The 27353-nt window shown below is 44.9% G+C and overlaps 2 protein-coding genes and 1 long non-coding RNA gene across 12 annotated transcripts in view; 1 reads left to right on the top strand and 2 right to left on the bottom strand.

Moving 5' to 3' along the window:
• Positions 1 to 803: 803 nt before the first annotated feature.
• Positions 804 to 19539, bottom strand: LOC149748242 (uncharacterized). Its single transcript, XR_016394697.1, has 2 exons — positions 17475 to 19539; positions 804 to 1402 (listed from the first exon to the last, which is right to left on the bottom strand). It is a non-coding gene; the product is annotated as an uncharacterized LOC149748242 (long non-coding RNA).
• Positions 804 to 27317, bottom strand: LOC111164338 (nuclear pore-associated protein 1-like). Of its 3 annotated transcripts, none has more exons than XM_030764102.2 (3): positions 26318 to 27317; positions 24841 to 24911; positions 804 to 3020 (listed from the first exon to the last, which is right to left on the bottom strand). In XM_030764102.2, exon 3 carries the CDS (start codon positions 2472 to 2474, stop codon positions 1656 to 1658), a length of 819 nt encoding a protein of 272 aa, XP_030619962.1. In that variant the 5' UTR covers positions 2475 to 3020; positions 24841 to 24911; positions 26318 to 27317; the 3' UTR covers positions 804 to 1655. The 3 variants fall into 3 exon arrangements, with proteins under 3 accessions (XP_030619962.1, XP_089775199.1, XP_089775200.1); XM_089919073.1 differs by having other exon boundaries at positions 804 to 13062; XM_089919074.1 differs by lacking the exons at positions 24841 to 24911; positions 26318 to 27317 and adding an exon at positions 19546 to 20629.
• The window catches only part of OXSR1 (oxidative stress responsive kinase 1), a 101524-nt gene continuing 100190 nt past the window's right edge, over positions 26020 to 27353 (top strand). For 3 of the 8 annotated variants that reach the window (XM_089919066.1, XM_089919065.1, XM_089919064.1), the window contains exon 1: positions 26020 to 26909. Coding sequence is in view for 3 of the 8 variants with exons in the window: in XM_089919063.1 (XP_089775189.1) it covers positions 27014 to 27083 (70 nt within the window). In the remaining 5 variants the exon portion in view is untranslated. Of the gene's footprint in view, positions 27084 to 27353 lie in introns of all 8 variants that reach the window. The other 5 variants (XM_089919063.1, XM_089919062.1, XM_089919068.1 and 2 more) reach the window with 4 other exon arrangements.

Genomic DNA, 27353 nt, shown 5'->3' on the forward strand with positions numbered 1-27353 from the left:
CATTAGGGAAATGCAAATCAAAACCACAATGAGATACCATCTCATACCCATTAGGACGGCTACTACCAAAAACCCAGAAAACTGGGACTTCCTTGGCGGTCCAGTGGTTAAGACTCTGTGCTTCCAAAGTAGGGGCACCGGTTCAATCCCTGGTTAGGGAACTAAGATCCCGCATGCCACACTGTGTGGCCAAAAAACACAAAACAAAGCAAAAAACCCAAATGGTACATTTGCTGTGGTATGGCAATTTCCCCAAAAATTAAAAATAGAAATACCATACGATCCAGCAATTCCACTTCTGTGTGGAAACCCAAAAGAACTGAAAGCAGAGTGCAAATATCTAAGAGATATTTGTACACCCATATTCATAGCAGCATTATTCACAATAGCCAAAGTGGGTAAGCAACCCAAGTATCCCTTGACAGATGAATGAATAAACAAAATGTGGTATATACATAGAATAGTATTCATCCTTAAAAGGAATGAAATTCTGACACATGCTACAATATGGATGAACATTGAGGACATTATGCTAAGTGAAATAAGCCAGTTGCAAAAAGACAAATGCTAATATAATTCCACCTACATAAGGTATCTAGAACAGCCAAATTCTTAGAGATAGAAAATAGAATGGTGGTTTCCAGGGCCTGAGCGAAGGAGAGAATGAAGAGTTGTTTAAAGAATATGAAAAAGAATATATGCATACACTCACACATAAAACTGAATCACTCCGCTATACTTGAAACTAACACAACATTGTAAATTAACTATACTTCAATTTTTTAAAAAGGCAATTTCAAATATTATTCGGAAAAAATAGTTGTTTAATGGGTACAGAGTTTGCCAGTTTTGCACAATGAAGTGTTCTGGAGATGGCTGTACAAAATTGTGACCAAAAACACAAAAAACAATATACTGGCCCGCGCCGCGGAGGCCGATGAGGTCGGCGCCAACGGCCGGCGTTGCGGGTGGGCGGCATGGAGGGGACGGCCTAGCTGGGGCTCGTGGCCCTGCGTCTTCTGGTGCGACACCGGTCCTGCGCAGGCTGCGGGGCCGCAGCCGCCGGGCGATGGGCGCCCGAGGGGCTGGGAGGCGAGCCGTGGCCCCCAGGCGGGTGTGGGCATCGTAACTGCAGCCAGCGTCCCCGAGGCCGCGCTCGGGCCATGATGACTCGGTGAAGTTGCGCCGCGACAGCGCAGCCGACTTCTTCTGGCGCTGTGAGGACCTGTGCGCACTGCAGGATTTGGTGCCTTTGCCCGGCGTACGCGCCTCCCTGCGGAAGGGCCTGCTGGACTTCAACGCCAACCGCCTCCGCGGGGTAGACTGGACGCCGCTCCTGAGGACCCTCTGCCCCTGATCTGTATCCAGAGATTCTTCCAGCCATGGCTTGGCGAGACAGGTTCTGACAGAAATAAAGTTTACAGAAGTTGTGTTCCTGCGATAAGAAATAAAGATATGACCTTCCAGTTGTGGAAAGCTCTTAAATGCTGTGTAAGTGCGTCGGGTGCGCTAAGGAACCTGGAACTAAATGGGCTAGTTCTGAGAGAGAGAGACTTAACTATGTTAACAAAGGTGCCTGGGTTTTTGGCAGCAGCTAAGCACGGAAGCTTAGGAGGAGGGGGCCATTCACCTCGATCCCTTGTCAGCGGCAGGGGCTACCTCAGTCCCGGCAGCAGCAGAAAAAGCGGCAGGGGAATCTTCTGCTTGCAGGGCCTACTGCTGGTAGATACCAGGGAAGAGGAGCTTCTTGATGGGATGTCTGAAGATTTTTCACGCTGCAGCTCCTTCCCAGACATCAGTGAGCCTGGCGAGCTGGGCCGGTGGTCTTCACCCAGCACTTCTTTTTTTAGCCTCTCCAGCAGCAGGGAGCAGCGTGCGGTTGGGGCAGAGAACACCATGGCATGGGACGCAGGCTTCCAGGGAGGCAGGACATCTCCAGGATCTCCATCGGAGCAGATGACATGGCTTTCTGAGGAGGAGCTCATTGGAGACATCTGGGCGTTCTCATTCAAGTTGTCTTCTGGGTGCTCGGGAAGGAGGTCCACTGGCTCAGGATCGCACTTGAGGCAAGTGAGGACTCCACTGGTCTCCTGGGGCCTAGATGTCAATGGTATATCCCGATTGCTACGGTGGCCCCTCTTCTGATCGTCCTCTCCTTTGGTCTCTGTGTGATCCTCCATCTTTGCCATGCCTCTTTGGGGCTCTTCTTGGACCTTCACCTCCCTCTCCTTTGGGGAAGGAAGTGGGAGGTGACTGGATGGTACCGGCTTCCTAACCTTGAGCCCTGTGTATGTATCGGCCAGCCCTTCCCCCGCAAGTGGCCCAGAGGCCAGAGCCTGCTCAGAGCTGAGTGCAGAAGCCCCCAGAGCTTGCCAGGGTGTGGCCAGCCTCCTCCGGGGACCTCCCCAGCTTCTCTGCGAGGCCTGGAGACTGAAGCACCTTCTCCAGGGCTGCTCAGCTGCCAGCATCACCATGAGCCAGGTGGCGAAGGTTTCTGAGCAGGGGATGCAGAGCCTGACCCGACTGGATGCTGCACCCCACGATGTCCCTTCCTGGCAGATAGGTTCTTTCTTCACTTCTTTTTCGAAATTTGATAAAACAACATTTAAACTTTCCACTGTTCTTCAGGGTATACAGATGGTAGTGGCTTAGCTAGGATTCGAACCAAGCCTGTGTGATTCCAGAGCTCGTGCTCTGGACTGTGGTGCCTCCTTATCATATATGCTTCATGTGTTACTTTTGTTTGTTTTCTTGTAGTCCTTATGGTACTTAGCCCTAAGTGCCATACCTGTAATGACACATACACTGCCCTATAGGAGATCTTCTTTTGTTCAACGCATGAATTGGTCATCCACCACACTGGGTTCTGGTCTCAGAAGATACAGGTCAGGGAGCACCAGTTGTCAGCATAGCAGCATACCACACTTCTAATTGAGGCTTGCAGCCCAGACTTTCCCTTTGGTCTAATTTGAAGGATCCAGATATGTAAAGATTATATTCTAGATAAATCATGGGCTATCCTGAAAGAAATTCACCAGTAAATTATTCCAGTTTCTCTGGCCTTCCTGGAGTATATCCAGTAAGGCATCTCATTCATGTCTAGAAAGCAAATATATCATTTATTGCAACTTCATCGTGGAGCGATGTATTGGTTTAAAGTATGATCAACACAATTTGGTCATTGTGAGTATGCCAGCTGGGTCCACTCTTTTTCCCGTTGCGGAGCATAGGCTCCGGACGCGCAGGCTCAGCGGCCATGGCTCATGGGCCTAGCCGCTCCGCGGCATGTGGGATCTTCCCGGACTGGGGCATGAACCCATGTCCCCTGCATCGGCAGGTGGACTCTCAACCACTGCGCCGCCAGGGAAGCCCTAGGTCCACTCTTTACTACATATATGTAACCCTAGAGATTCTTATGCCCAAAAGAGACATGCTCTTGGGTGTCTAGGGCAAGGGAAACATGTGTTGTTATTCAGGAGCGGGAAGCTTCAGCATGACAGGAAAGAATTGAAAAATCCTGGTCTACACATCACTTTACCTTGTTTGAAACTTGTTTCTTTGGCTTGCTTCACTGGAGTGTTTTTGCTCTCCTGGGGCTGACACTGTGTGTTATGTATCACGCATGTGACATGTAGAAGTTTCAGAACCCAGAGTCATATAGATCAGTCAAAAATTTATATATTTTAGTTTAACATCTATTTTCGGTGGGGTGGGGATGGTGGTGTGATGAATTGGGTGATTGGGATTGACATGTATACACTGATGTGTATAAAACTGATGACTAATAAGAACCTGCAGTATAAAACAACAAACAAACAAGCAAAACAACTAATACTAAACTTTCTTTGGGTTATTTGTATGGAAATATGTTAACATAAATGTTTCAGACATTACATGAAATTTCTAAAAATCTTATATGTTCTGGCATAATGTTATAAGTCATAATTCTAGTTATTACTTTAAAATGTATATCTCAGAAAAAAATTCTATTTAAAGTAACACTGGGCATAATTCATATATTCCAAAATTAGTTTGACCCTCTGCTCATGAGATTCTTTTTATGGCATGTGACAGCAAATTTGGACTTCCATCCCCAATAAACTTTGAGGTTGGAAGACACAAAAGGTTTTGCTCAGACCTAAATTCTGTCTGAAAAAAAAGGGTAAATATAAGCCCTTTCTAACCTCTCCAGGAGCAGAAATGATTTACAGCTGTGGCATTTAACCATCACTCCTTGATCTAATTTGAGAAGAGTTCAGTAAGGAACAATGTCTTGATTTTGTTTGTTTTGTTTGTTCCCTGTTTTCTTGTCTTGCTTACCAACAATCCATTGTAATTCATGAGTTAGTATGGCAGCAGACTGAGTGTTCCCTGGAGCTCATTAAATGAACTTTTTTCCCCCCAAAAAACAAAAAAAAATCACAATATACTGAACTGTATACTTAAAAACTGGTTACTATGGTAAATTTTATGTTACGTGTATTTTACCACTAAAAAAAAAGACATTCTTGAGACAATTGTGGAAATTTGGGTATTAGATGACGTGAAAGAATTATCACTATTTTTTTAGATGTGACAATAGCATTGTGGTTACATAAAGAAAATGTTCAATTTGTTAGAAACTAATTCTGAAGTACATGGTATGAAATGAATGATGTCTGGGATTTCCTTTAAATAATTAAGAGAGAAAAAATAACAAAGACTATATGGAGCAAATATGACCATATATTAGTTATTAAATTGAAGGTGCATTTCTTCTCTCTGTTCTTGTGTATCTAAAATTTTTCAAAATATAAAAAAATGTTTTAAGTTAAAAAGTGCAAGCATCGTTGTTAACTCCACTTGGACAAATGTCCCTCTTGCTGCATCTCCCTAAGGTAGGTATCTTAAAATCATTCATTAGGAATGACTGAAACGAAAATAATTGTTTCCTATCTCATGGGGAAGTGGAAGAAAATTTTGATAATATATTCCCAGACATCTGAAAAATCTCACCTTGGATCACTGGTATTTTTTTAAATCATTCATTAATTTTGAGTCTTAATAAAAGTATTCCAAAAATATTTTCTTCAACTCAAAATATTTTCCTTTAACTTAAACTTAAAAGGGACTCTCACAAACTGCGTGGCACTTGAGTCAGAAGGACCAGACCACTGACCCTGGAAAAACGGGGAAGCGCCATGGCTCCTCGGCAGCTGCATTGCAAGCCTCGCTCTGTAGCAAAGGGGACCGTGCTCCAGCCTGAGAGACACGAATAGAGTTCTGGTCCGCAACAGTGCAGGAGCAGCCTCCGTGGGCCTCTGGTTGATGGAGAATTCTGAGTGGTGGGGCTGGGAACTAGCAAGTGGTAGAAAACTGGAAAATGCCTGCTCAAAACAGGCTGGAATGATTTCAAATTCCAGAAGGCAAACTCAGAATCACAGAAAAACAGGCAGGGCCACTGGGCTGGTAGGGAGGTGGGTGAGGAGGCAGCTCACCAGCAATTCAGGTGAACACTGTCCTCACTGGCTGCTGTTCACCAGGTGAGGCAGGAGGAATGGTCTAGAAGTCCCTGCGGACTTGAGGTTCCAGGACAATATGGAATAAACACGTCTCCCCAGTCCCTCTGTTAAGTACAGCTAAAAAAAACCCCTGGGCCATATATATATATACGTATATATATAAATACATAGAATATATAAATATATATATAAAATAAGAAGACTCTGAAGGGTGGAGAGGGAGATAGTCTGATAGTCTGACTAGCAGCCTTGGGACCCATATAAAGACATGGCAATGATTCCGATGGTTTTCTTTTTGCCTCAGATATCCCAGACTGAGTACTGGAGAAGCTAGCAACCCAGAAACAAATGGGCACAGATGAAAAAAAAAGAAATCCTGCTCTTTCTAGCCAAAGGACTAGGAAGGGGCAGAGTAACAAGAAAGAAAACTTTTAGACTACTCCAGTCTACTCTACTCCAGTCAAACCACAGAAAAAAAATTGTAATACTCCCTATACTCTGCCAGTCAAGATAAACGGGGACCCCAGGCTTCTACTCCTACTTGCAGGGTGCTGTCAGAAGGCTTAGTGTAGAGTCAGGGCTGTCGCCATTGCCAGAAGCAATGTGCTCCTCCATCCTGTCAGTAGAAGCCACGAGTGTGGCAAAAACAAGGCATCCTTCCCCTCCCAGCCAGGGTGGTCTCAGCAGAGGATCAGTGGGCAGCCTGAACTCCCACCCTGGCCCAGCAGTAATTAGGCACCCACTCTACACCCCCTTCCCAGGATGTCAACAGCGGCTGAGTGGGGAACCTGAACTTTGACCTCTATCTGACAGCATCAGTGAAAGCCTGCTAAAACAGAAGATTTAAATAGGATCCAGAGTCTCAAAACATAACACTCAAAATGTCCAGGACTGAAAATCACTCTTTATACTGAGAACCAGGAAAATCTCAACTTGAGCAAGAAAAGATAACCATTAGATGCTAACACCAAAATGACAGTGATGTTGAAATTATCTGACAAGGATTTTAAAGCAGCCAGTATAAAAATGCTTCAATGAGCAATTACAGACATACTGCAAACAAATGAAGAGTCTCAGCAAAGAAACAAAACTGATGAAGAAGAACTAAACTGAAATTTTAAAACTGAAAAAAAAACCCACTGAAAAATGTCACTAGATGAGTCCTATAGTAAAATGAACTTGAAGAAAGAATAATAGAAATCACCCAATCTGAACAATAGAGAGAGAATAGACTGAAAAAAAATTAACAGAGTCTCAGGAATTTGTGGGACTATAAGAAAAGATCTAATATTTATGTCATTGGAGTCTCAAAAGTAGAGGAGGAAGAAGGTGGAGCTTAAAAAATATTCAAATAAATATGGCTAAAAATTTTCCAAATATGGCAAAGACATAAACCTATAGATTCAAGAAGCTGATAAAATCCCAAACAGGATAACCCAAAGAAATCCATGTCAATATTCATCATAGTCAAACTTCTGAAAACTAAAGGCAAAGAAAAATCTTGAAAGTAGCCAGAGAGAAATGACAACTTCCCTATAATGGAAAAACAATTTTGAATGAAGTCAAGTTTCTCATCAGAAACCATGGAAGTCAGAAGGAAGTGGCACAACATTTTCCAAGTGCTGAAAGAAAAGAACTGTCAACTAAAAATCCTATATGCAGAGAAAATGGGGAAGGAAGAGGAAATCAAGACATTCTCAGACGAAGAAAAACTGAGAGAATTTGTCAACAGCAACCCCCACCCCTTAAAAAATAGCTAGTAGAAGTTTCTGAAGCAAAAAATAAATGATTGGAAAAGCAATCTTGGAATATCAAGAAGGAAGAACAAAAGAGTGAAAATAATTTAATAATATGTTTTCCTTCTCTTGAGTTTTCTAAATTATACCTGAAGGTTTAAGCAAAAGGTTAGTGGTTGTACGGAGGATAGATTAGAAAAGTTGATGAGCACTGTGGTAATTTCTACTTCAAGCAACTGCACAAACAAAAGGGAGAAATGAAATGACTGCTGGCTGGGAGGAGGGACCCTGTGGTCCCTTCTATTTCCTCTTTCCTAAAAAGATCAAAGCCTACCAGGTCCAGTCCATCGTCCCCTGTCCTGAGTACTCATGCATCGTCTGATGCAGTTCTCAATTTATATAGAGAAAATATTTAGGACAGTTATAAACAGGGGAGAGTAAAGGGACTTAAAGAGAAGAAAGGTTTCTACCCCTCACTGAAACTGGTAATGCCAACACAAGCAGAACTGAGATAAGTTAGGTAGACACAGTGTCGTACCTAAATATCTGCACAGAGACACTCTCCAAAAGCTAGGAATAAATCAAAATGAAATTCTACTCGAAATGGATGAGATGGAGAATAAATTCGTGGTTGTCAGGGATGGTTGGTGGAGAAAGGGGATGGATGTTCTATAAAGAGGTAGCTGAGGGAGCTCTTTAAGGTGTGGTAGTAGTTCTGTATCTTGATTGTAGTGGTGGTTACACAGGACCTGCATGTAATAAACTGGCAAAGAACTGTACATTGTACCAATGTCAAGTTCCTGGTTTTGATACTGTACTATAGTTACATAAGATGTATCCATTGGGGGAAATTGTGTGAAAGGTTCAGAAACTTCTCTGTACTATTCTTGCAACTTTTTGTGAATCTATAATTATCTCAAGATAAAAAGTTTTTTTAAAAATTTAACATGAAGGGGGGCTTCCCTGGTGGTGCAGTGGTTGAGAATCCGCCTGCCGATGCGGGGGACACGGGTTCGTGCTCCGGTCCGGGAGGATCCCACATGCCGCGGAGCGGCTGGGCCAGTGAGCCATGGCCGCCGAGCCTGCGCGTCCGGAGCCTTTGCTCCGCAACGGGAGATGCCACAGCAGTGAGAGGCCCGAGGCCCGCGTAACGCAAAAAAAAAAAAAAATAATAACATGATAAGGAAGTAAAGGGCTTCCCTGGTGGCGCAGTGGTTGAGAGTCCGCCTGCCGATGCAGGGGACACGGGTTCGTGCCCCGGTCTGGGAAGATCCCACATGCCGCGGAGCGGCTGGGCCCGTGAGCCATGGCTGCTGAGCCTGCGCGTCCAGAGCCTGTGCTCTGCAGCGGGAGAGGCCACAACTGTGAGAGGCCTCCGTACCAAAAAATAAAAATAAAAAAAAAGAAGAATTAAAAACAAAAGCCCCTGGGTGCTTATGCAATGACTAAAACTTAATTTTCCATCTTGTTTTTAACCCCAGTTTTATTGAGATATAACTGATATACAGCACTATGTAAGTTCAAGGTGTACAACCTGACCTACATATATTGTGAAATGATTACCACAAGTTTAGTTAACATCCATCATCTCATATAGGTTAAAAGAGAGAGAAATGGGACTTCCCTGGTGGCACAGTGGTTAAGAATCTGCCTGCCAATGCAAGGGACACGGGTTCGATCCCTGGTCCGGGAAGATCCCACATGCGGGTGGAGCAACTAAGCCTGTGAGCCACAACTACTGAGCCTGCGCTCTACAGCCCGCAAGCCACAACTACTGAGCTGGCGTGCCACAACTACTGAAGCCTGCGTGCCTAGAGCCCATGCTCTGCAACAAGAGAAGGCACCGCGGTGAGAAGCCCACGCACCGAAACGAAGAGTAGCCCCCCCCTCACCACAACTAGAGAAAGCCCACGAGCAGCAACAAAGACCCAATGCAGCCAAAAATAAATAAAAAAGATTAAAAAAAAAGAGATTTTTTCCTTGTGATGAGAACTCTTAGGATACACTCTCACCAACTTTTCTGTATATCACACACCATTGTTAACTATAGTCATCAGGTTGCATGTTACATCTCCAATACCTGTTTATCTTATAACTGGAAGTTTGTACATTTTAACCACCTTACTTCAATTCCCCCTCCCCACAACATTCGCTTCTGGTAACCACAATCTGATCTCTTTTTCTGTGAGTTTGGTTTTTTGTTTATTTAGATTCCACATATAAGTGAGATCATACATTATTTGTCTTTCTCTGTCTGACTTATTTCACTTACCATAATGCCCTCAAGCATTATCCCCTGTCCTAAGCATTAATGCATCAATTCAACCTGCAATTACCTAACCCGAGGTCATGAGGTCCTGAGGGTGCACCAAGTCCAAGGACCCATGAGGTTAATTCTCATGAGGTCTCTCTGCTTTATTCGCTCTTCTGATTGAGTATCATAAGTGAAAATGGTTTAAGAACACCAGCTTTATCTACTTCAAGAGTTACTTCCTTCAAGAGTTGGATAACGCAGTATTATCCAGCAGAACTATGAGCCACGTATGTTTTTTGTTTTTTTGTGTGTGGTACGCGGGCCTCTCACTGCTGTGGCCTCTCGCGTTGCGAAGCACAGGCTCCGGACGCGCAGGCTCAGCGGCCATGGCTCACAGGCCCAGCCGCTCCGCGGCATGTGGGATCTTCCCGGACCGGGGCACGAACTCGCATCCCCTGCATCGGCAGGTGGACTCTCAACCACTGCGCCACCAGGGAAGCCCCCACGTATGTATTTTTACATTTTCTAGTAGCCATGTTAAAAAAGAAACAGGTGACATTAATTTTAATATTTATTTAACCCAATATATCTAAAATATCATTTTAACACGTAATCTATATAAAAACTATTGATGACATTTTAGTTTTTTTCATATTAAGTCTTCAAAATGCAGGGTGTACTTTACACTTACAGCACATCTCAATTTAGACTAACCACATTTCCAGTGCTCAACAGCCACATGGGACCAGTGGCTACCACATTCGACTATGCAGCCATAGAATCTTGCTACTCAAAATGTGGTCCCTGGACTGGGAGCATCAACATCATCTGTTAGAAATAAGGAATCTCAGGCCCCACTGCAGGCCTAATTCATCAAATTCTGCACTTTAATGGGATCCCCAGGTGATTCATAGGTACAAAAGATAGAAAAGCTCTGCCCCATATATCTGGGAGGAGAGACACAGGGTACGTGGTATTTTTGCTACCCAGCATCAATACTGCTCCTCCTCATCCAGGCTCCACGCCCTGATTTTCCTCAGCCCGAGCTGCAGACACAGATCTACACCAAGCAACACCTCTCCTTGATGCTGAGCACCACGACTGGTTCAGGCATGCCAAGTGATCTAACCACAGTCAACGAGACCAGTGAATCCTTTGATAGATCCTACTGTGCTTGAATGAAAAAGGCTGTAAGTTCTGAAGCCTTTTTGGAGCATGATAGGAGATCCTGCCTGTATATGAAGCCTGTGAATGCAGGAAAAACCAGATAATGATGACCTCATTTGAGCCCCTACTTTAAGACTTACAGCTTGACTTTTCAGATATGTGAGCCAGAATATTCCGTTTGTTTAAACTAGTTTGGATTGTGTTCTAGATAGATATTATCTGTTTTCTCCTCCACATCTCCTCCCCTTGCCAAAACTGGACTACTGCACATTCCTTTTGGTTTCCCTATGCCCAGCCCATGCCTTTGCAAACAGCTCCTTTATTAAACTCTCCTCAAATTATCTACTTTGAGTGTGCCCTTTATATTTCCCTTTGGGACCTGACTGGTACCATAACTGGTATCAGGAGAGGCCTTAAAATGGGATTCCAGAATTGAGTTGCTCGTGTATATGAGGAAGGCACAGATAATCTCCTTGGTGGGGAGAAATGGGACCCTGGCCATCCACAGTTTGCAGTGTCATCACAAATAAGCAAATTATCACTGGTGGTGGTATAGGATAAAGCACAGGTGGAGGGCAAGACATGGGGAGATTCAACCAACTCAAAGTACTTATCATGAACTGGGTACTACCTGGTTCACTGAACCATAAAATTGGAGAGGCATATCAGCCTGCCATTGTGAAATGGTAATGGTATATACTGGACAGGTCCAAAGGCACAGTGAACTACTGGAGTCCTCTTGTATCCAATGCCACTGCCTGATTATATCTCCTTCAATATTCTACCTATGCCCTCAAGGGGAACACATATGTTAGTGGAGGAAAAAAACCCACAGGCTTCTTTTACAGATGAATCTACACACGTGCTGGAACCAGCAAGAAGTGGGTAACTGCTGCATCACAGCTGATTCTGGAGTGGCTCCAAAAGCCAGCAATGAAGGGATATTCTCCAGTGGGCAGTACTCTGCTGCAGATCTAACTACGGTACAGAGCTAACTTGACTCACTAATAGGATAGTCAGCTGGTCAGGAATTTAGAAAGAACAAGATTAGAAGATTGGTGACAAGGAGGTCTAGGGGAAAGATGGACTTCTTGCAACACACAGAGTGTAAATCATTCAAGGGCATCTGTTGTAGATGAGACTCAATAATCGGGAGGACAACAGGACCCAACCTGTGGACATCAGATGGCCTCTTCCTTAGATTCTCTAGTGCTTGGTCAATAGACCCTTTACAAAGTGGCCATGGTGACAGGGTAAAAGACTGTGTACGGGCTCAACAAAACTTGTCCTCACCAAGCTAATCTGGCTACTGCCACCATTTTCTTTGTGGGATAGATTTTAACTACAAATTCAAAAATTTAATAGATATATATAGATATAACTCTATGCTGATTATCTACTTTTTTTTTCTACTTCTTAAATGAGCTTTGACAGTTTATGTATTTCAATAAATGTATCTAAGTTGTTACGTTTACTGGCATTAAGTTGTTCACAATATTTAAGTTGTTCACATATTACCCTTTCAGTATCTGCAAAAACTGTAGTGATATCACCTCTTATTCCTCTTATTGCTATTTGTGTCTTCTCTCCTTTTTTCTTAAAAATTAATTTATGTATTTATTTTTGGCTGCGGTGGGTCTTTGTTTCTGCACACGGGCTTTCTTTAGTTGCAGCTAGCCAGGGCTACTCTTTGCTGCGGTACGCAGGCTTCTCATTGCGGTGGGCTTCAGTAGTTGTGGCATGTGGGCCTCAGTAGTTGTGGCTCGCGGGCTTTAGAGTGCAGGCTCAGTAGTTGTGGCACACGGGCTTAGTTGCTCCGCGGCATATGGGATCTTCCTGCACTAGGGCTCAAACCCGTGTCCCCTGCATTGGCAGGCAAATTCTTAACCACTGCACCACCAGGGAAGCCCTCTCCTTTTTTCTTTATCAGCCTGACTAGAGGTTTAAAACTTATATAGATTTTTCTCATAGAATGAATTTTTGGTTTCACTGATTTTCTCTACGGTTTTTTGTTTACTATTTTACTGATTTCCACTCTGCTCTTTATTATTTCCTTTCTGCTGTTTGAGTTCAAATTACTTTTTTTTTTTCTATTTCTTAAGATGAAAGCTGAGGTCATTCTTTTCTTCAATTAATTAATTAATTAATTTTATTTTTTGGCTGCATTGGGTCTTCGTTGCTGCGTGCAGGCTTTCTCTAGTTGCGGCAAGCGGGGTCTACTCTTCGTTGCAGGGCACTGGCTTCTCATTGTGGTGGCTTCTCTTGTTGCAGAGCACGGGCTCTAGGCACATGGGCTTAGTTGCTCTGTGGCATGTGGGATCTTCCGGGACCAGGGCTCGAACCCATGTCCCCTGCAATTGGCAGACAGACTCTTGACCACTGCACCACCAGGGAAGTCTGAAAGCTGAGGTCATTGATTAGTAACTGTTCTTCCTCTGTAACATAGGCATTACTGCTAGGCATTTCCCTAAGCACTGCTGTTGAATGCCCAAAATGTTTATTCAGAAGCTGTATTAAACTCATAAATGGCACCATTTCCAGGGGGACCAGCCAGACACCTGGTTCTTGGACACCTTTCAACATGTTGGGGAAAGGTTATTTGTAGGAATAGACACGTATCATGGGTGTGGATTTGCCTCCCCTGCCTGCAGGATTTCTGCCACCACCACTAGTTTATGGACCTGCAAAATACCTTATCCACTGCCGTGATATCTCACATGGCACTGCTCCTATCTTAGGGACACATTCTATGGCAAATAAAGTGTGACAGTGGCACCACACTCAGAATTCCTGGTCTCACCACATGCCCTACCATCCAGAAAGACCCAGTTAGGTAGAACAGTGGATTGGCCTGGTTAAGTCTCAGTTTAAAAGCCATAAGTCAGCAGCCAGTATACAGTGCCATCTCCCCCATAACCAAAATGCAGAGCTTTGGGAAACAAGGGGTAAAGAATGTGGTAACCCTCCTCACTTTTACACCACAAGAAACACAGAGGAATTTTTGTGCTTCCCATCTCTGCAACCTTGAGCTCAGTGGGTTTGAAAGTCCTAGCGCCAAAAGGAAGGATGCTTCCGTAGGGGAATACAACCATGGTTTCATTAAATTGGAAGTGGAAACTGACTCCTGACTGATACACGTTGTGGCAGAGACTGTCCCCAGAATCTAGCTTCTCTTTATTTCTTTAGGAACAGAACTCCAGAGTTTTAATTGCGCATATGGCCACCATGCTTTCCCAGAATTCTGTGTAGTTAAGGTTGGTAGACTATTGTTCGTAAGACATTTGTTCCATCCCTCCTCTCCTCCCTTCATGGGAGGGGTATACTTCCTACCCCACTGATATTAGGCTTGGGTATAACTTGTGTTGGTCAATGGGATGTTACAGACATGATCCAAGCAAAGGCTTTAAATGTGCTTCTGCAGTTGGGTGGGCTAAGGCCTTCATTTTGCCATTCTGATCCTGGATAGGTAAGTGTAAAAGTGAAAGGGCTCAGATCTGTGCAAGGTCACAACCTTGCTCTAAGGCCACCTTCTTTACATAGCTCCTAATCCATATACATGACTTGCAAAGGCCTATGTATGCTGCCATTACCATGAAACTCATCACCATGAGAAGCACAGGCCCTGGGCAGCTTGCTGTTAGCAAGAGGATGAGAGATACATGGAACAGATTTGAACCCAAGCTGCAGCCTGGAGCCAAGACCAGCTGAGTCCAACATAGACCAGCCAAACATCGGCTGATCTGAAGACATGTGAACAAGAAATAGATGCTTACTGTTGTCTACCACTGATATTTTGTGGTTGTTACACAGCATTTTTGTGGCAACAGCTAAATGAGACCTTAGGTCTGGCCAGGTGATTAAGCTACAGGCAACAGGATGTAAGAGAAAGTGATATATGCCTGGACAAAACAATAATTCAAAAAGACACAAGTACTCCAATGTTCATAGCAGCACTATTCACAATAGCCAAGACATGGAACCAACCTAAATGTACACTGACAGAGGAATGGATAAACAAGATGTGGTACACATAGACAATAGAATACTACTCAGCCATAAAAAAGAATGAAATAATGCCATTTGCAGCAACATGGACGGACCAACAGATCATAGTAAGTGAAGTAAGTCAGAAAGAGAAAGACAAATATCATATGACATCACTTATATGTGGAATCTAAAATATGACACAAATGAACTTATCTACGAAACAGACTCACAGATATAGAGAACAGACTTGTGGTTGGGAGTTTGGGGTTAGCAGATGCAAACTACTATATATAGAATGAATAAACAACAAGGACCTACTGTATAGCACAGGGAACTATATTCAATATCCTGTAATAAACCATAATGGAAAAGAATATGTGTGTGTATGTATATATATATATATATATATATATATACACATATATATATATATATATATATATATAAAACTGAATCACTTTGCCATACACCAGAAACTAACACAACATTGAAAATCAACTATAGGGACTTCCCTGGTGGTCCAGTGGTTAAGATTGCTCTCTCAATGCAGGGGTCACAGGTTCGATCCCTGGTCAGGGAACTAAAATCCCACATGATGCATGGTGTGGCCAAAAAAAAAAAAAAAAGAAAATCAACTATACTTCAATAAAATAAATTTTTAAAAAAGAGATTTATGCAACTTTTTTATTTTAATATTTATTTTTTATTTACTTTCGCTGTGCTGGGTCTTAGTTGCGGCATGTGGGATCTTTAGTTGTAGCATGCGGACTTCTTAGCTGCGGCATGCACGTGGGATCTAGTTCCCAGGGATTGAATCCAGGCCCCCAACATTGCGAGCATGGAGTCTTTCCCACTGGACCACCAGGGAAGTCCCTATATGGAACTTGTAATTCATGACCTTAACAAAATGGTGTGTCCTCTACTTTCCCTACCCACTTCACGCTGCAGGAATGTGGGTGCAGCAATGCAGTGGTGGGAGCTAAAAGCTCAATGTTGAGGATGGCAGACACAGCATGGGAAGGGCCCGGGACCTTGATTATTGGGTTGAACTATCAGCCCCAAACTGCTTACACTCAGACTTTTATGTACGAGAAAAATAAATTTCTATTTTGGCTATTGTTACAGAGGAACGCTAGCATTCTTAATGCAGTTTGGGTTTTCTGTCACTGGCAACCGAGAGGCCCTAAGTGACAAAACAGGTTTGTTGCAAGCCCCCTGCAGTGCTCATCCAACCACAGTCCCACCATGTCCGCTGATGGTCTCCTCCTTGGTCTGCTGTGGGTCCTGCCCACTTTGCAGATGAACACTGGGCCCATGATCTGCTTCTGTACAAAGGCTCTCATTTCCTGCCCCCAGTAGCTGTGAGGGTGGCAGCCAAAGGGCTGGCTTTAACTGGACACTTCATATGCTTGCCCTATAAAGCACAAAAAAGGTTAGAGCAGGGATGCACACTAACTCACCCTATAACTCAGAGGTGCAAAGACAATGTAGCTTGTTTTCTGTAATCTAATCTTTCCTATAAGCCCCCAACCTGCTGGGCAGGAAAGGGAGATTCGCGCTTGCCGGTAAATATTAAATTATCTGGTTCACACAGTGTCTTTCAGAGTAACCTGGTCTCTCTTAATGCTGCTTCTCAGGTCTCTTTCCCTCCCCCCCTCACCTTGTCAAGAAGGTCTGGGGTGTGGGAAGGGAGAGGCTCAAATATGACCTCACGGTAGAAGGAAAGGGTTGCCATGGATCATTGTGAGCAGGTCCTTATACTGTCTTCTAGTTCTGCCATGAAATACCTGGCATGATTCCTGAGTTCCTATAATTACCTGCTGAGATGCAGTGGGCCTCATCTGGCCTCTGGAGTGTGATGCCAGCCCTCAGAGCTGAAGTCCATGGTCCCAACCATTTGCCTTCTGCCATAAAGCCCACCTCTGCGGGCCTTTTCATTTCAACTCTCTACACAAGCCTCTACAGCACTTCCGCATGCTTTGATAGGACACAGGGAAGCTTTTGACCTCCCAGACCAAGTATAGGCTGTGAGGAACTGGGTATGGTATCCTGGTGTTCACTGGCCTAGACTCTGCCCTCCATCATTCCTACATTATTGTTCCTACAGCATATTGGACATGATGCAAGCCAGCCTGCAGTCTGCCCCAAGCCATACGTGGGGAAGCAGCCCACAAGCCTCTGATGTTCTGAGTTCTTCATATTTCCCTATCTGTCTTGGATGCTTCTACAGTTTCCCCTAGTCAAGATTTGGATGGGTTGGGGAGAATGAATAGGGGGAAAAAAAGGACCCTGGAGCATGCCTGCACTGCTTGCTTTCCCTCTTCTGTTTTTCCTGTTTACACACCTGCAGGTAGTGCTACTTTTATTTCCTCTTACTTTTTTCCCCTCATGGTCTGGACATTATGGTTAGATGAGGTTTCAGCTCTACAGTATGCGAGGAACATCATGATCTGAGTGAGTAAGGCAAGGGTTTTGATAAAAGGGCTGCAGGATAACTGTGAATTGGGGCCCTTCCAAGGACAATTGTATTAATAATCCATCCCTCGAATTTTATCTCTGTTGAAAAACTAAGACCCTTCGCTGGGGTGCTTTGTACCAGCGTCCCAGTTGTAGGTTCTACTCTGCTGCCCTTGGGTCTGCCCACTTCTCTAAATTTTCACCGTGCAAATTCCTTCTCTACCCTTTCTACATCGACGGGTTGAAGTCCTAAGATCCATTCCTTTCCCCAGGCAGTTTGTGGGCACACTCATCTCCTCGCCATACATTTTCTACAGCCTGGTTACTTAATATCGAAGTATGCCATGTTTGTAGGTGCCAATGCATACTTACATGCTTCACCAGGACCTTCCAAGGGGTCCTTGGCACTCCAAATTTGCTTCCTTCCTGGGTCTCCCTGCCAGGTGAAGTGTTAATAACACACTATACACACCATGTGTACATACGTTAACAGGTGAAATTACCCAACTCCATATTGAGAAAGGTTTTTTCCAGACGCAACAACTTTACTTTCTGATGACAACCTTGGTGCTTATGCAATATGGAGTTAGTTCCTCTTTGTTTTCCTGCTTTCAGTCTGTGTCCCAAGGCTTGTCAAGTGCATAAGAAGACCCAATACAGCACCGACTATTCTATAATAGTTACCACAAAGCTACCAAATCTTTAAAATTAATTATTTTCTCTCTAGGATTTGGGTGAGTTAAAACTAAGTGAGAACAAGTTACCCGCCCCCACAAGACTGAAGCAGAAGAATCTGATAACAGTAGGATAACACCTTCTGTGTGCTGGATGGGGTGGACGGAGCCTAAGACTCTGCTCTACGGTCATGGAGAGCCCTCCCTCTGTCACGGTCCACTGCCATTCACCAGGGAAGTAACATCAGTTCCAGGGCCCAGGTCTCTTTGGATGATGGAAGACAATCCCATCTTTAGGCAGACTGCTCACAGCTATGCACCTGGAGAAGAGTTCATAAATGTAGGCGCACTGCAATTGATAGGGCACTTTTGTCCACATTTCTCGATGTCCTGATACTTCCAACTCAATGTCCAGTCAGGCAGGGGCGTCTCTAATTTTGGTACACCTGAACCCCAAATTCACTCATTCAGGTTGGGTGCTAAAGGCAAACAAGGCTTTACAATCCACCGAGAATCAAAGAGAAAGCCTTCATTTCCTTCCCCAGACACTGCAATAAGAAATTAGGCAGTGCTGGGACTTCCCTGGTGACACAGTGGTTAAGAATCCACCTGCTAATCAGGGAACATGGGTTCAATCCCTGGTCTGGGAAGATCCCACATGCTGTGGAGCAACTAAGCCCATGCACCACAACTATTGAACCTGTGCTCTAGAGCCTGTGAGCCACAACTCCTGAGCCTGCATGCCACAACTACTGAAGTCCGCCAGCCTAGAGCCCGTGCTCCGCACCAAGAGAAGCCACCGCAATGAGAAGCCCGCACACCACAAAGAAGAATAGCCCCTGCTCGCCGCAACTAGAGAAAGCCTGTGCGCAGCAACAAAGACCCAATGCAGCCAAAAAAAAAAAAGAGAAAGAAAGAAAGAAAGAAATTAGGCAGTGCTATGGGCAGCAACAATGCAGCAGTGGTATGGTGTGAATGACATCATGCAGATGGCGGCTAAAACCGGTTTTTCCTGAGCAAGCGGACTTGAGTCAGACACACTGTTGCTCAACCTCCACCTCCCTAATGCTTTCTTACTCTAGTCCCACCAACTAATAAGTAACAGCTATCAGTTACTGAGCGCTTACAAGCCAGGTGCTGTGCTAAGCATTTCCAGGAACTTCTGGAGGAAAGTTTCGTAACCTTTCTGAGTTTGTTTCCTCAGCTGTAAAACTGGCATAAAAACCTCACAAGGCTATTTTACTGACTGCATGAGGTACTTATTTATATCCCTTAGCACAGTTAAATCTAATTGTTGCTATGAAGATTTTATTGGGCTTTTTATCTGAATTTATATTAATTTAATGAACCTAGGCATTAAATTCCATGCTGTCTGAATCTATCCAGTTCCTGCGTTCAGAGAGTGAGGTACACCAAGTTATCAGAAGATAAATGTGAGTATTCAGTTCCTGAGTTTAGTTAGTGAGAGATACCTGCATTTTTGAATGTTTTTATAAACTACTGCTGTGCCTCGGAGATTCTGATACTCCTGCCTAAGGCTGAGAATTGAATGGTATATACATTCTTTCAAATTTTCCTAAAAAGAAGAGAAATGCAGCTCTTTATACATTTCTAGACTGTCATCATGCTGGCACGGCTTAAGGTGGGCAAATAACCAACACCACCAAACCCGAAACTCCAAGAAAGTCCTTTACTTCCTACTGACTGATAGGATATCTGCCACTCCTCATGGGTGATCCACAACCCAATTTGAAATACAGAATACTCACAAAAAGAGAAGACTATGGTTAGCTGGCAGCACAGGTTAAGTGCCCGGAAATGGTCTGGGTGAGGTAGTATGTATACACGACTTCCCTCAGGGCTGGAACAATCTCACAAAAAGCATTCCAAGCAGGGAGGAGGGGAGGGCTGACCATCAGCTGAACCTGGCAGAGCCAGTAAGACTTGGATGGGTGGAGCAGAAGAAAAGTGGCATTCCTGGAAGGAGGAAAGGCCTGAAAAACGGCAGACAAAATGAAACCAGGTTGAAGAGAGTGTTGGATGTTCCCTCAGCTTGAAAGAAGGGATGGGCAGACTGCGGGGTACCATAAATATTATTACTGCCCGAGCCATGAGAAACCAAACTTAAAATTATGAAGTATACCTTAAAAAAACACATAAACATATAGGAATAGTTGAGCACTTGTGTACTCATCACCAGGTTAAGAAATAGCACACTCGGACTTCCCTGGTGGCACAGTGGTTAAGAATCCGCCTGCCAATTCTGACATGGGTTCGAGCCTTGGTCTCGGAAGTTCCCACATGACGCTGAGCAACTAAGCCCCGTGTGCCACAACTACTGAGCCTGCACTCTAGAGCCCACAAGCCACAACTACTGAAGCCCACATACCACAACTACTGCAGCCCGTGCTCCTAGAGCCCGTGCTCTGCAATGAGAAGCCACCACAATGAGAAGCCTGCTCACTGCAACTAGAGAAAGCCCATGTGCAGCAACAAAGACCCAAGGCAGCCGAAAATAAATTTATTAAAAAAAAGAAATAGCACACTACCTGAATCTTGGAAGTCTTCTGTGTGCCCTATCCTGGTTGCATCCCTTTCCTTTCCCCTAGAGTTAATCACCAAACTGATTGCTGTTTCCTTGCCCTTCTTATTCAATTGTGCCTACTTCTGACCTTTTTGTGAGTTCCCTTTTTGTGAGAGAATGTCCAACACTCTGTTCAACCTGGTTTCACTGTGCCTGCCTTTGTTCAGGCCTTTCCTCCTTCCAGGAATGCCACTTTTCTTCTGCTCCACCCATCCAAGTCTTACTGGCTCTGCCAGGTTCAGCTGATGGTCAGCCCTCCCCTCCTCCCTACTTGGAATGCTTTTTGTGAGATTGTTCCAACCCTGAGGGAAATCATGTACACTTACAGTCACACTTCTAAGTATTCTTCTGTTACTTTGTTGCTATCATCATTGTTCTGAGATTTAGTCAAGTTATTTTATGTAGCTGCATAAGTACCTTTCCACATAAAGTATCCACTGTATAATTATCTTTACATTCTATTTGGGTGCTTTCCTTTATTTATTTAGCTATTACAAAACATGCTGATATAGATGTTCTTGTGTATATTACTTGGAACACATATACAAGAGGTTATTAACATATATATACTTAGGAGTGGAATTGCTGGGCTATAGGGGAAGCACAGGTTCTATTTTACTACATAATAACAACCTGCTTTTTCCAAAGAGGTCACAGCAATTGACATTCCAACTAGCAGAGGATGAGAGTTTCTGTTGCTCTTCATCTTAGTATTTTCTGGCTTTAAAATTTTGCCTATCTGGTGAGAGTGAAATGGAATCTCATTTTAGTTTTAATTTACATTATCTTTATTAATGAAGCTGGGGTTTATGGGCCTCCAAAATATTTTTGTGAAATTGATCTTAATGAATTTCTTTAGAGAATTTACATTGTTAGTGTTACACAATATTGGAATATTTTCTCCTTATAGTTCAAACAATACACAAAAAGCAAATGTGTATTGCACCTCCACCCATCTCCCAGACCTTATTCCATATATTTATATACATATATGTTATAAGTTGAATGTTTGTGTCTCTCCCAAATTCATATGTTGAAATCCTAGCCATCAATGTGATAATATTAGGAGGTGGGGCCTTTGGGAAGTAAATAGGTCATGAGGGTGGCACCCTCAGGAATGGGATTAGTGCCTTTATAAGCAGAGACATGAGAGCTTGCTCCTGCCCTCTGCCATATAAGAATACAATCAGGAGATGGCTGTCTTTAAATCAGGAAGCAGGCCTTCACTAGACATCAGATCTGCCAGCATCCTGATCTTTGACTTCCCAGGCCCCAGAACTGTGAGAAAAAATATTTGTTTTAAGCAACCCAGTCTATGGTAATTTGTTATAGTAGTCCAAACTAAGTCAATGCAGAAATTTATCTATAACTTGCTTGTTTACCTTAATTATAGATCATTCCATTCCAGTATGTACAGATCTACTTCATTCTAACTGCTATGTAATATTTCACAGCATGGATGAACCAGAATTTCACCGGCCTCCCCTTCTTAATTTTTTTTGAACAGGTAATATTTGGATTTATAAAGTCCAAAATGTACAAAAGAGTATATCCTTCCTACTCCTCTTCCTCAATAAGTCAGTAGCTCTGGCCTGGCCACAACCAAATTTACCAATTGTGGCAGAGATCGCCTAGATGTTGACTAATCCCATTTCTTCTTGCTGGACACAGAAGAAGCCATGTCCCAGTTTCCTTGACTTCAGTTCTGACCAACACAACCTGGGAAGAAGTAACAAGCACAACTTCCAGTGTTGGCCAGCTTTTGTAGTGTTCTCCCTCTCAGCTAACCAGCTGGCTGAATGCAGAGGGTCCAGCAGAAGACTCTAAGGAGGTCCTAGAAGATGGTGGTGCCACAAGATGGAAGGAGCCAAAATCTAATTCTCTGCTTGGAGGAAAGGGACCAAGGACATATGTATTGGACTATATGTGTGTGAGAAATAAGCTTTTGGGTTAAACCAGCCAGTTTAGTTTAGTTTTGGGTTGTTACTTCAGCTAGCATTAACACACAAATTTCTTATTTATCCTAAGATGTTCTACATAATATATACAAGCAATTACCAATCCTCTATCAATGGACACCTTTATCCAAGGTTGTTTCCAGTTTTCCCCTATTACAATAATGTTACAATAAACATCCTAATGAAGGAGGTTTCTAGACATATTAAACCTTTAAGAGACAGCGTTTGAAAAGTAGCAGGCACCTAGGCACCTGCTCCATCTCAGTCAGGTATTTCCCATCTTTTGCTCAATTCAACTTGAGATCATCACGTTGGCATGGTGCCAGCCTGAGAGAACCTGAAGCTACTCTCTGGCCCAGAACCCAGCTTGATGCTGAGACTCTACTTTCTGCATGGACTGATTTTTCTTTTCCTACAATAACCTCTCATCTACCTATTTCTTACAGGCTCTGAGCCCCTGTCACCTTGGACATTCATTCCCTGGGTTTGCCAAGATGTCAGCTTCTCCCCAGGCTCCAGACTCCTAGCTTGTGCATGTCTTCTCTACTCGCAAACTCCATCGATTTTTAATCAACACCATGCCTGAATACGTGCCTGTACAGGGACCATTCTAGGCACATAGGCGGGAAGCACACCTATGTGAGGAATGGGTGTTATCCCTTCTCACAAGAGATGACTTTATACTACATATGACGTGTGATACTGGAGAGAAGGGGGTGGGGGTGGGGAGACAGATTCCAGCAGTTTACAGTTGGTCCTGGAGCTGATGTGGAACTGCTGAGAAAATCAGCTTAGGACAAAGACATAAACTTGTGCTTTTCTTTATATTCAGGTTTCTCACAAAAGGTACATATTAATTTATAGACTTCAACTCTCTTTCTTTAATGGAGCCTATAAAACTCGAATTAAAGCTGTAATTATCACTTCAACACATCATTAGTCTTGAAATCAGTCCTTTTTCCTCTACCCTGCAGGTGCTAAAAGCAAAACACAATGCAGGTAAGTTGCTTAAAGGCAACAGAGAAAGAAGAGGAAGCATGAATATACTTTCCCTCCCAGCTTTTCAGCCCAGACAATGATTCTCAACTTCTGGGTTTACACACTGTAGTAGATGCTGTCTATACCCGTACATATCCTTTGGGCCTTCTCTGACGTTTGGTTTCAGAGAGTTCTAGTATGTGAGGAGGACTGTCTGTGTCTCTTGCTTGAGTGCATTCTCTGACTTTAGGAGCATGCTTTTCCCAGCACTGAGGTGGGCGGAAGTGCAGGAGCATTAACAATAAAGAGGAAAAGGAGTTGGTGGGCAAATACCTCAGCTTCCTTGCCTGCTGGTGGGGCAATTCCAAGGTGCGTTCCAGTTTCTCAAATAGCTACACAGTCTCCCCTCATTAATATACCCTTGAATGACTTTCCTTCCTTTCCTGTCTCACCTCACCACTACTTCAGAATGCCTCTTGAGGTCACCTCCTAAATAAACTATTTGCATCCAAATCTTTTCTGAGTCTGACTTTGGGAGACAAAAGAAGACAAGGACTCCTTTGAAAATGTGAGGAAAAACAAGGTCCCACTCTTCAGGAAAGTATGTCATACTTTCAAGAAACCTAGGTAAGATTTGGTTAAATTTTGGTATTAGGGCAAGGGTTCAGAATCACCTTAACCCCCTTTTCCCCCCATCCCCCAAAAGATTACTGAGGGAGCCATATACAAGGACCAGCGGCCTAAGAGGAATGAAATTATTACTTCAATAGCTTCGAAAGTGCCTAAAACCCCGTTGTAACCTGTTTAGAACACACTTTGCATGGCTGGCTCCCTCGCAGTTTTCTCATAGAGGTTTTCTCCAAACTCCCTAACTATTGTCCATCACAGTATACTCGTCTTTTCCTGCTTGATGCTTTGTAACGTAATTCCTCATCTATGTATTTGCTGAGTTGTTTACTCTTCCTCTATTAGACTATAGCTCCATGAAAACAGGAACTAAGTTACTTTGTTTACCACTGTACACCCAGTGTTTATGACAGTGCTATCACATGGAAGATACTCCATAAGCTGAGAAAGAAATTGAGGTTTCGGCTTCTGGTCTCAAACAGCCACCAATTCCTTGCTCATTAAAAACATGGGAACTTCATGACCATCAGCCACATGGAGAAAGCCCAGGAGACAGGGGAAATAAAATGAACAGATCTGCAGAGCAGGTTCTGGCTCAACTAAACCATCAAGCTTTGTGCATTGGAGGAAGTAGAAAAGAACCCATCAACGAATGTATAGTGGCCCTGACCACCAAGAATGTGGGTCAATTAACATCGTGAATTTTCATTATTAGGTCAGTAGCTCCTTTCACTGGGGAAGAAGAAGAGAGAAAGGAGGAAGGTGGCCAGATTTCTCCCTGAAGTACATACTATTCTGCACACAATTTCAAAGGAGTAAAAACCCCACAAACTTTCTGAAGGTTGTTCATGGTCCACACAGGCCAATAAATCCAGGTTAAGAATTTCTGGTTTATGGATCTTTCTATTGGTACAAACCTTGACATCTCTAATCCTTACTATCAGCATTAGCTCCTCGCTGATAGATTTGATCCCCATCCCTCTTCTCCCTGCAAAAAGAAAAAGGCAACACGTGGCAGTAAAGAAGGTGTCAGTAGTTAACAGCTGAAACCAATCTCTATAGCAAGGCCTGTGCTATGTTTCCAAACTTGGGAACTCTGGCACCTTTGCCGTGACTGGAATAGTCTAGCCTCTCAATTTCCACCTGTTGATAACATGTTAACTATGCAGGGTCTCCTCCTCCATGAAACATTCTCCAATCCCACCAAGCAGGTGGAAACGCGTTAACAGCTTCATTGCTGCAGCTCCTAGTTGACTGCTTTTGTTTTTTTCATAAATTTATTTTATTTATTTATTTTTGGCTGTGTTGGGTCTTTGTTGCTGTGCACGGGCTCTCTCTAGTTGTGGCGAGCAGGGGCTACTCCTCGTTACAGTGCACGGGCTTCTCATTGCGGTGGCTTCTCTTGTTGCAGAGCACGGGCTCTAGATGCGTGGGCTTCAGTAATTGTGGCATACGGGCTCAGGAGCTGTGACTCACAGGCTCTAGAGCGCAGGCTCATCAGTTGTGGAGCATGGGCTCAGTTGCTCCACGGCATGTGGGATCTTCCCGAACCAGGGATTGAACCCATGTCCCCTGCATTGGTAGGCAGGTTCTTAACCACCACGCCAGCAGGGAAGTCCCACTGCTTTCGTTTTGTAGTCAGTGGATTTCCTGCACAGGGCTTCCAGTGCCTGGCATGGCCTGGGTGAAGGTCTCTTTCGTAAGGACTACTACTGGTCTAAAAGACATCCAACTGAGAAGAGCTTCACACCTAGCCCAATCCACGTCAGTACTCTTTATCCCATTTTACCAAGTATGTTCAATTTCACCTCGTTAATTTCTCCAACGGCCCTAAGTGGTCAACCTGTGAAAACTCAAGTTCAATGAGGTCACACAAAAGTCAAGGCCTCTGAAACGACCTCAGATCTCCTGGGCCAAACCTCACTTGTTTAATGGCCCCAGCCGCCTCTGGGGAAAAACTCCAACCTTCCGAGGCCCCAAGACAGGCGCTCATTTAAGCTCCAGACCCAAAGTTGAGTATGGACAGAACACCCTAACCATTAAGGTTACTGAGAAGGCCGCGACGGGCGCTGCAGATAGAACTTCCGCCTAGAAAAAGTGTCGTCACGGGGCGAGCTTCCGGTTCCCCTGTCTCGTGGCCCAAGGCTTTTTATCCCACTTGGCAGTTGTCCACACTCCAAAGCTACCCCACCCAGCTGCTCCCTCGGGTTTCTCCACACCCTGCGGAGCCGTCTGCACGTCTCGAGGGTGTGACGGTTACACCGCGACATCTCTTGGGAGAACTGTGCAAAGCAAGAGGCATAACCGCCACCCTGAAGGACTGGAGCCCTGTCAGAGAACGGCGCTCAGAGGGCCTGCTGGCGGGACTAATTTATGACTGACGTCCACACTCACCTATTGCCTTTCTGATTCCTTCTCAAATAAGCCAATGAATGCGACAGCGGAGACGGCAACGTGACCCCGCCGCCAAAAGTGGCTCCGCCCCCTCCACTAAGCCGCCGTTTGGTTGCCATGCTCAGTGTGGCTACCGCTTCTGCTACTTTAGGCTCTTCTCTGGCTTTCCGATGCCCTTGTTGAACTCCTTTCAAAGCATTTCTTCCCTTCCATTGTCAACTTCCTCCTCCTCGGGCTTCTTACTTGCTCACTGCTCATCCAGCCACACTTGAAATGGCGGCTGGAGGCGGGGCCGAGGCGGGGCGTGCCCGGCGCGGTGACGTCAGCGCGCTGCGTGTCGGCAGGTGGAGGGAGAAGGGAAAGTTTGGCCCGTGCGTGGGGCTAGGGTGGAGGGCGGGACAGAGGGGCTGGGCCGAGGCGAAGCTCCTGTAGCTGCTGCCACGGAGGCCGAGGCCGGGACCTGGGCCGGGCAGGGGAGTGCCGGCCGCGGAGGAGCAGGAGGCGAGGTCCGCGGGTGCTTCGAGCCCCCCGCTGCTCTGCCGCGCGGCCACCCGGCGCCAGGCGCCGTCGACCCGTGGCTGTTCCAGAGGCGGTTGGTGGGGGCGCGGCGGCAGCGGTTGGGGGTGGGGAGAGGCGCGGCGAGGAGAAGAGGGAGGTCAGCGAGTTTGAGGGAGGGCTGAGTGCCGTGCCGCCGTCATGTCCGAGGACTCCAGCGCCCTTCCTTGGTCCATCAACAGGGACGATTACGAGCTGCAGGAGGTGATAGGTGAGAGCTGGCGCCGCGGAGGGGGGAGGTGCCGCGCTGGATGGCGGGTGACACGCGGGAACGAGGGGACCCGCGGGAGCTCGGAGGGCGCAGGGCTCCCAGATATTCGTGGGCGCTCGAGTGGCCCGGGGGTTGGTAGGGAGCGTGGGTGAGGCTCCAGGTTTGTGCAGCGCGTGCAAGGCATGGAGGGGATTTTGAGTGGCGCGCCTGTGCGGCGCGGTGGGGTGGGGTTTGAGAGGCTCACCAGAGATTTGTGTAGTGACAGATGTT

Source organism: Delphinapterus leucas, chromosome 10 (assembly GCF_059928025.1).
Source record: "Delphinapterus leucas isolate spDelLeu-1000000601 "Yukka" chromosome 10, BTC_Dleu_Yukka2, whole genome shotgun sequence".
Classification (NCBI taxonomy): Eukaryota; Metazoa; Chordata; class Mammalia; order Artiodactyla; family Monodontidae; genus Delphinapterus; species Delphinapterus leucas.

Excerpts from the sequence above, each read along its gene's own strand:
- LOC111164338 (XM_030764102.2), bottom strand. The coding sequence starts at position 2,474 with ATGGTGATGCTGGCAGCTGAGCAGCCCTGGAGAAGGTGCTTCAGTCTC.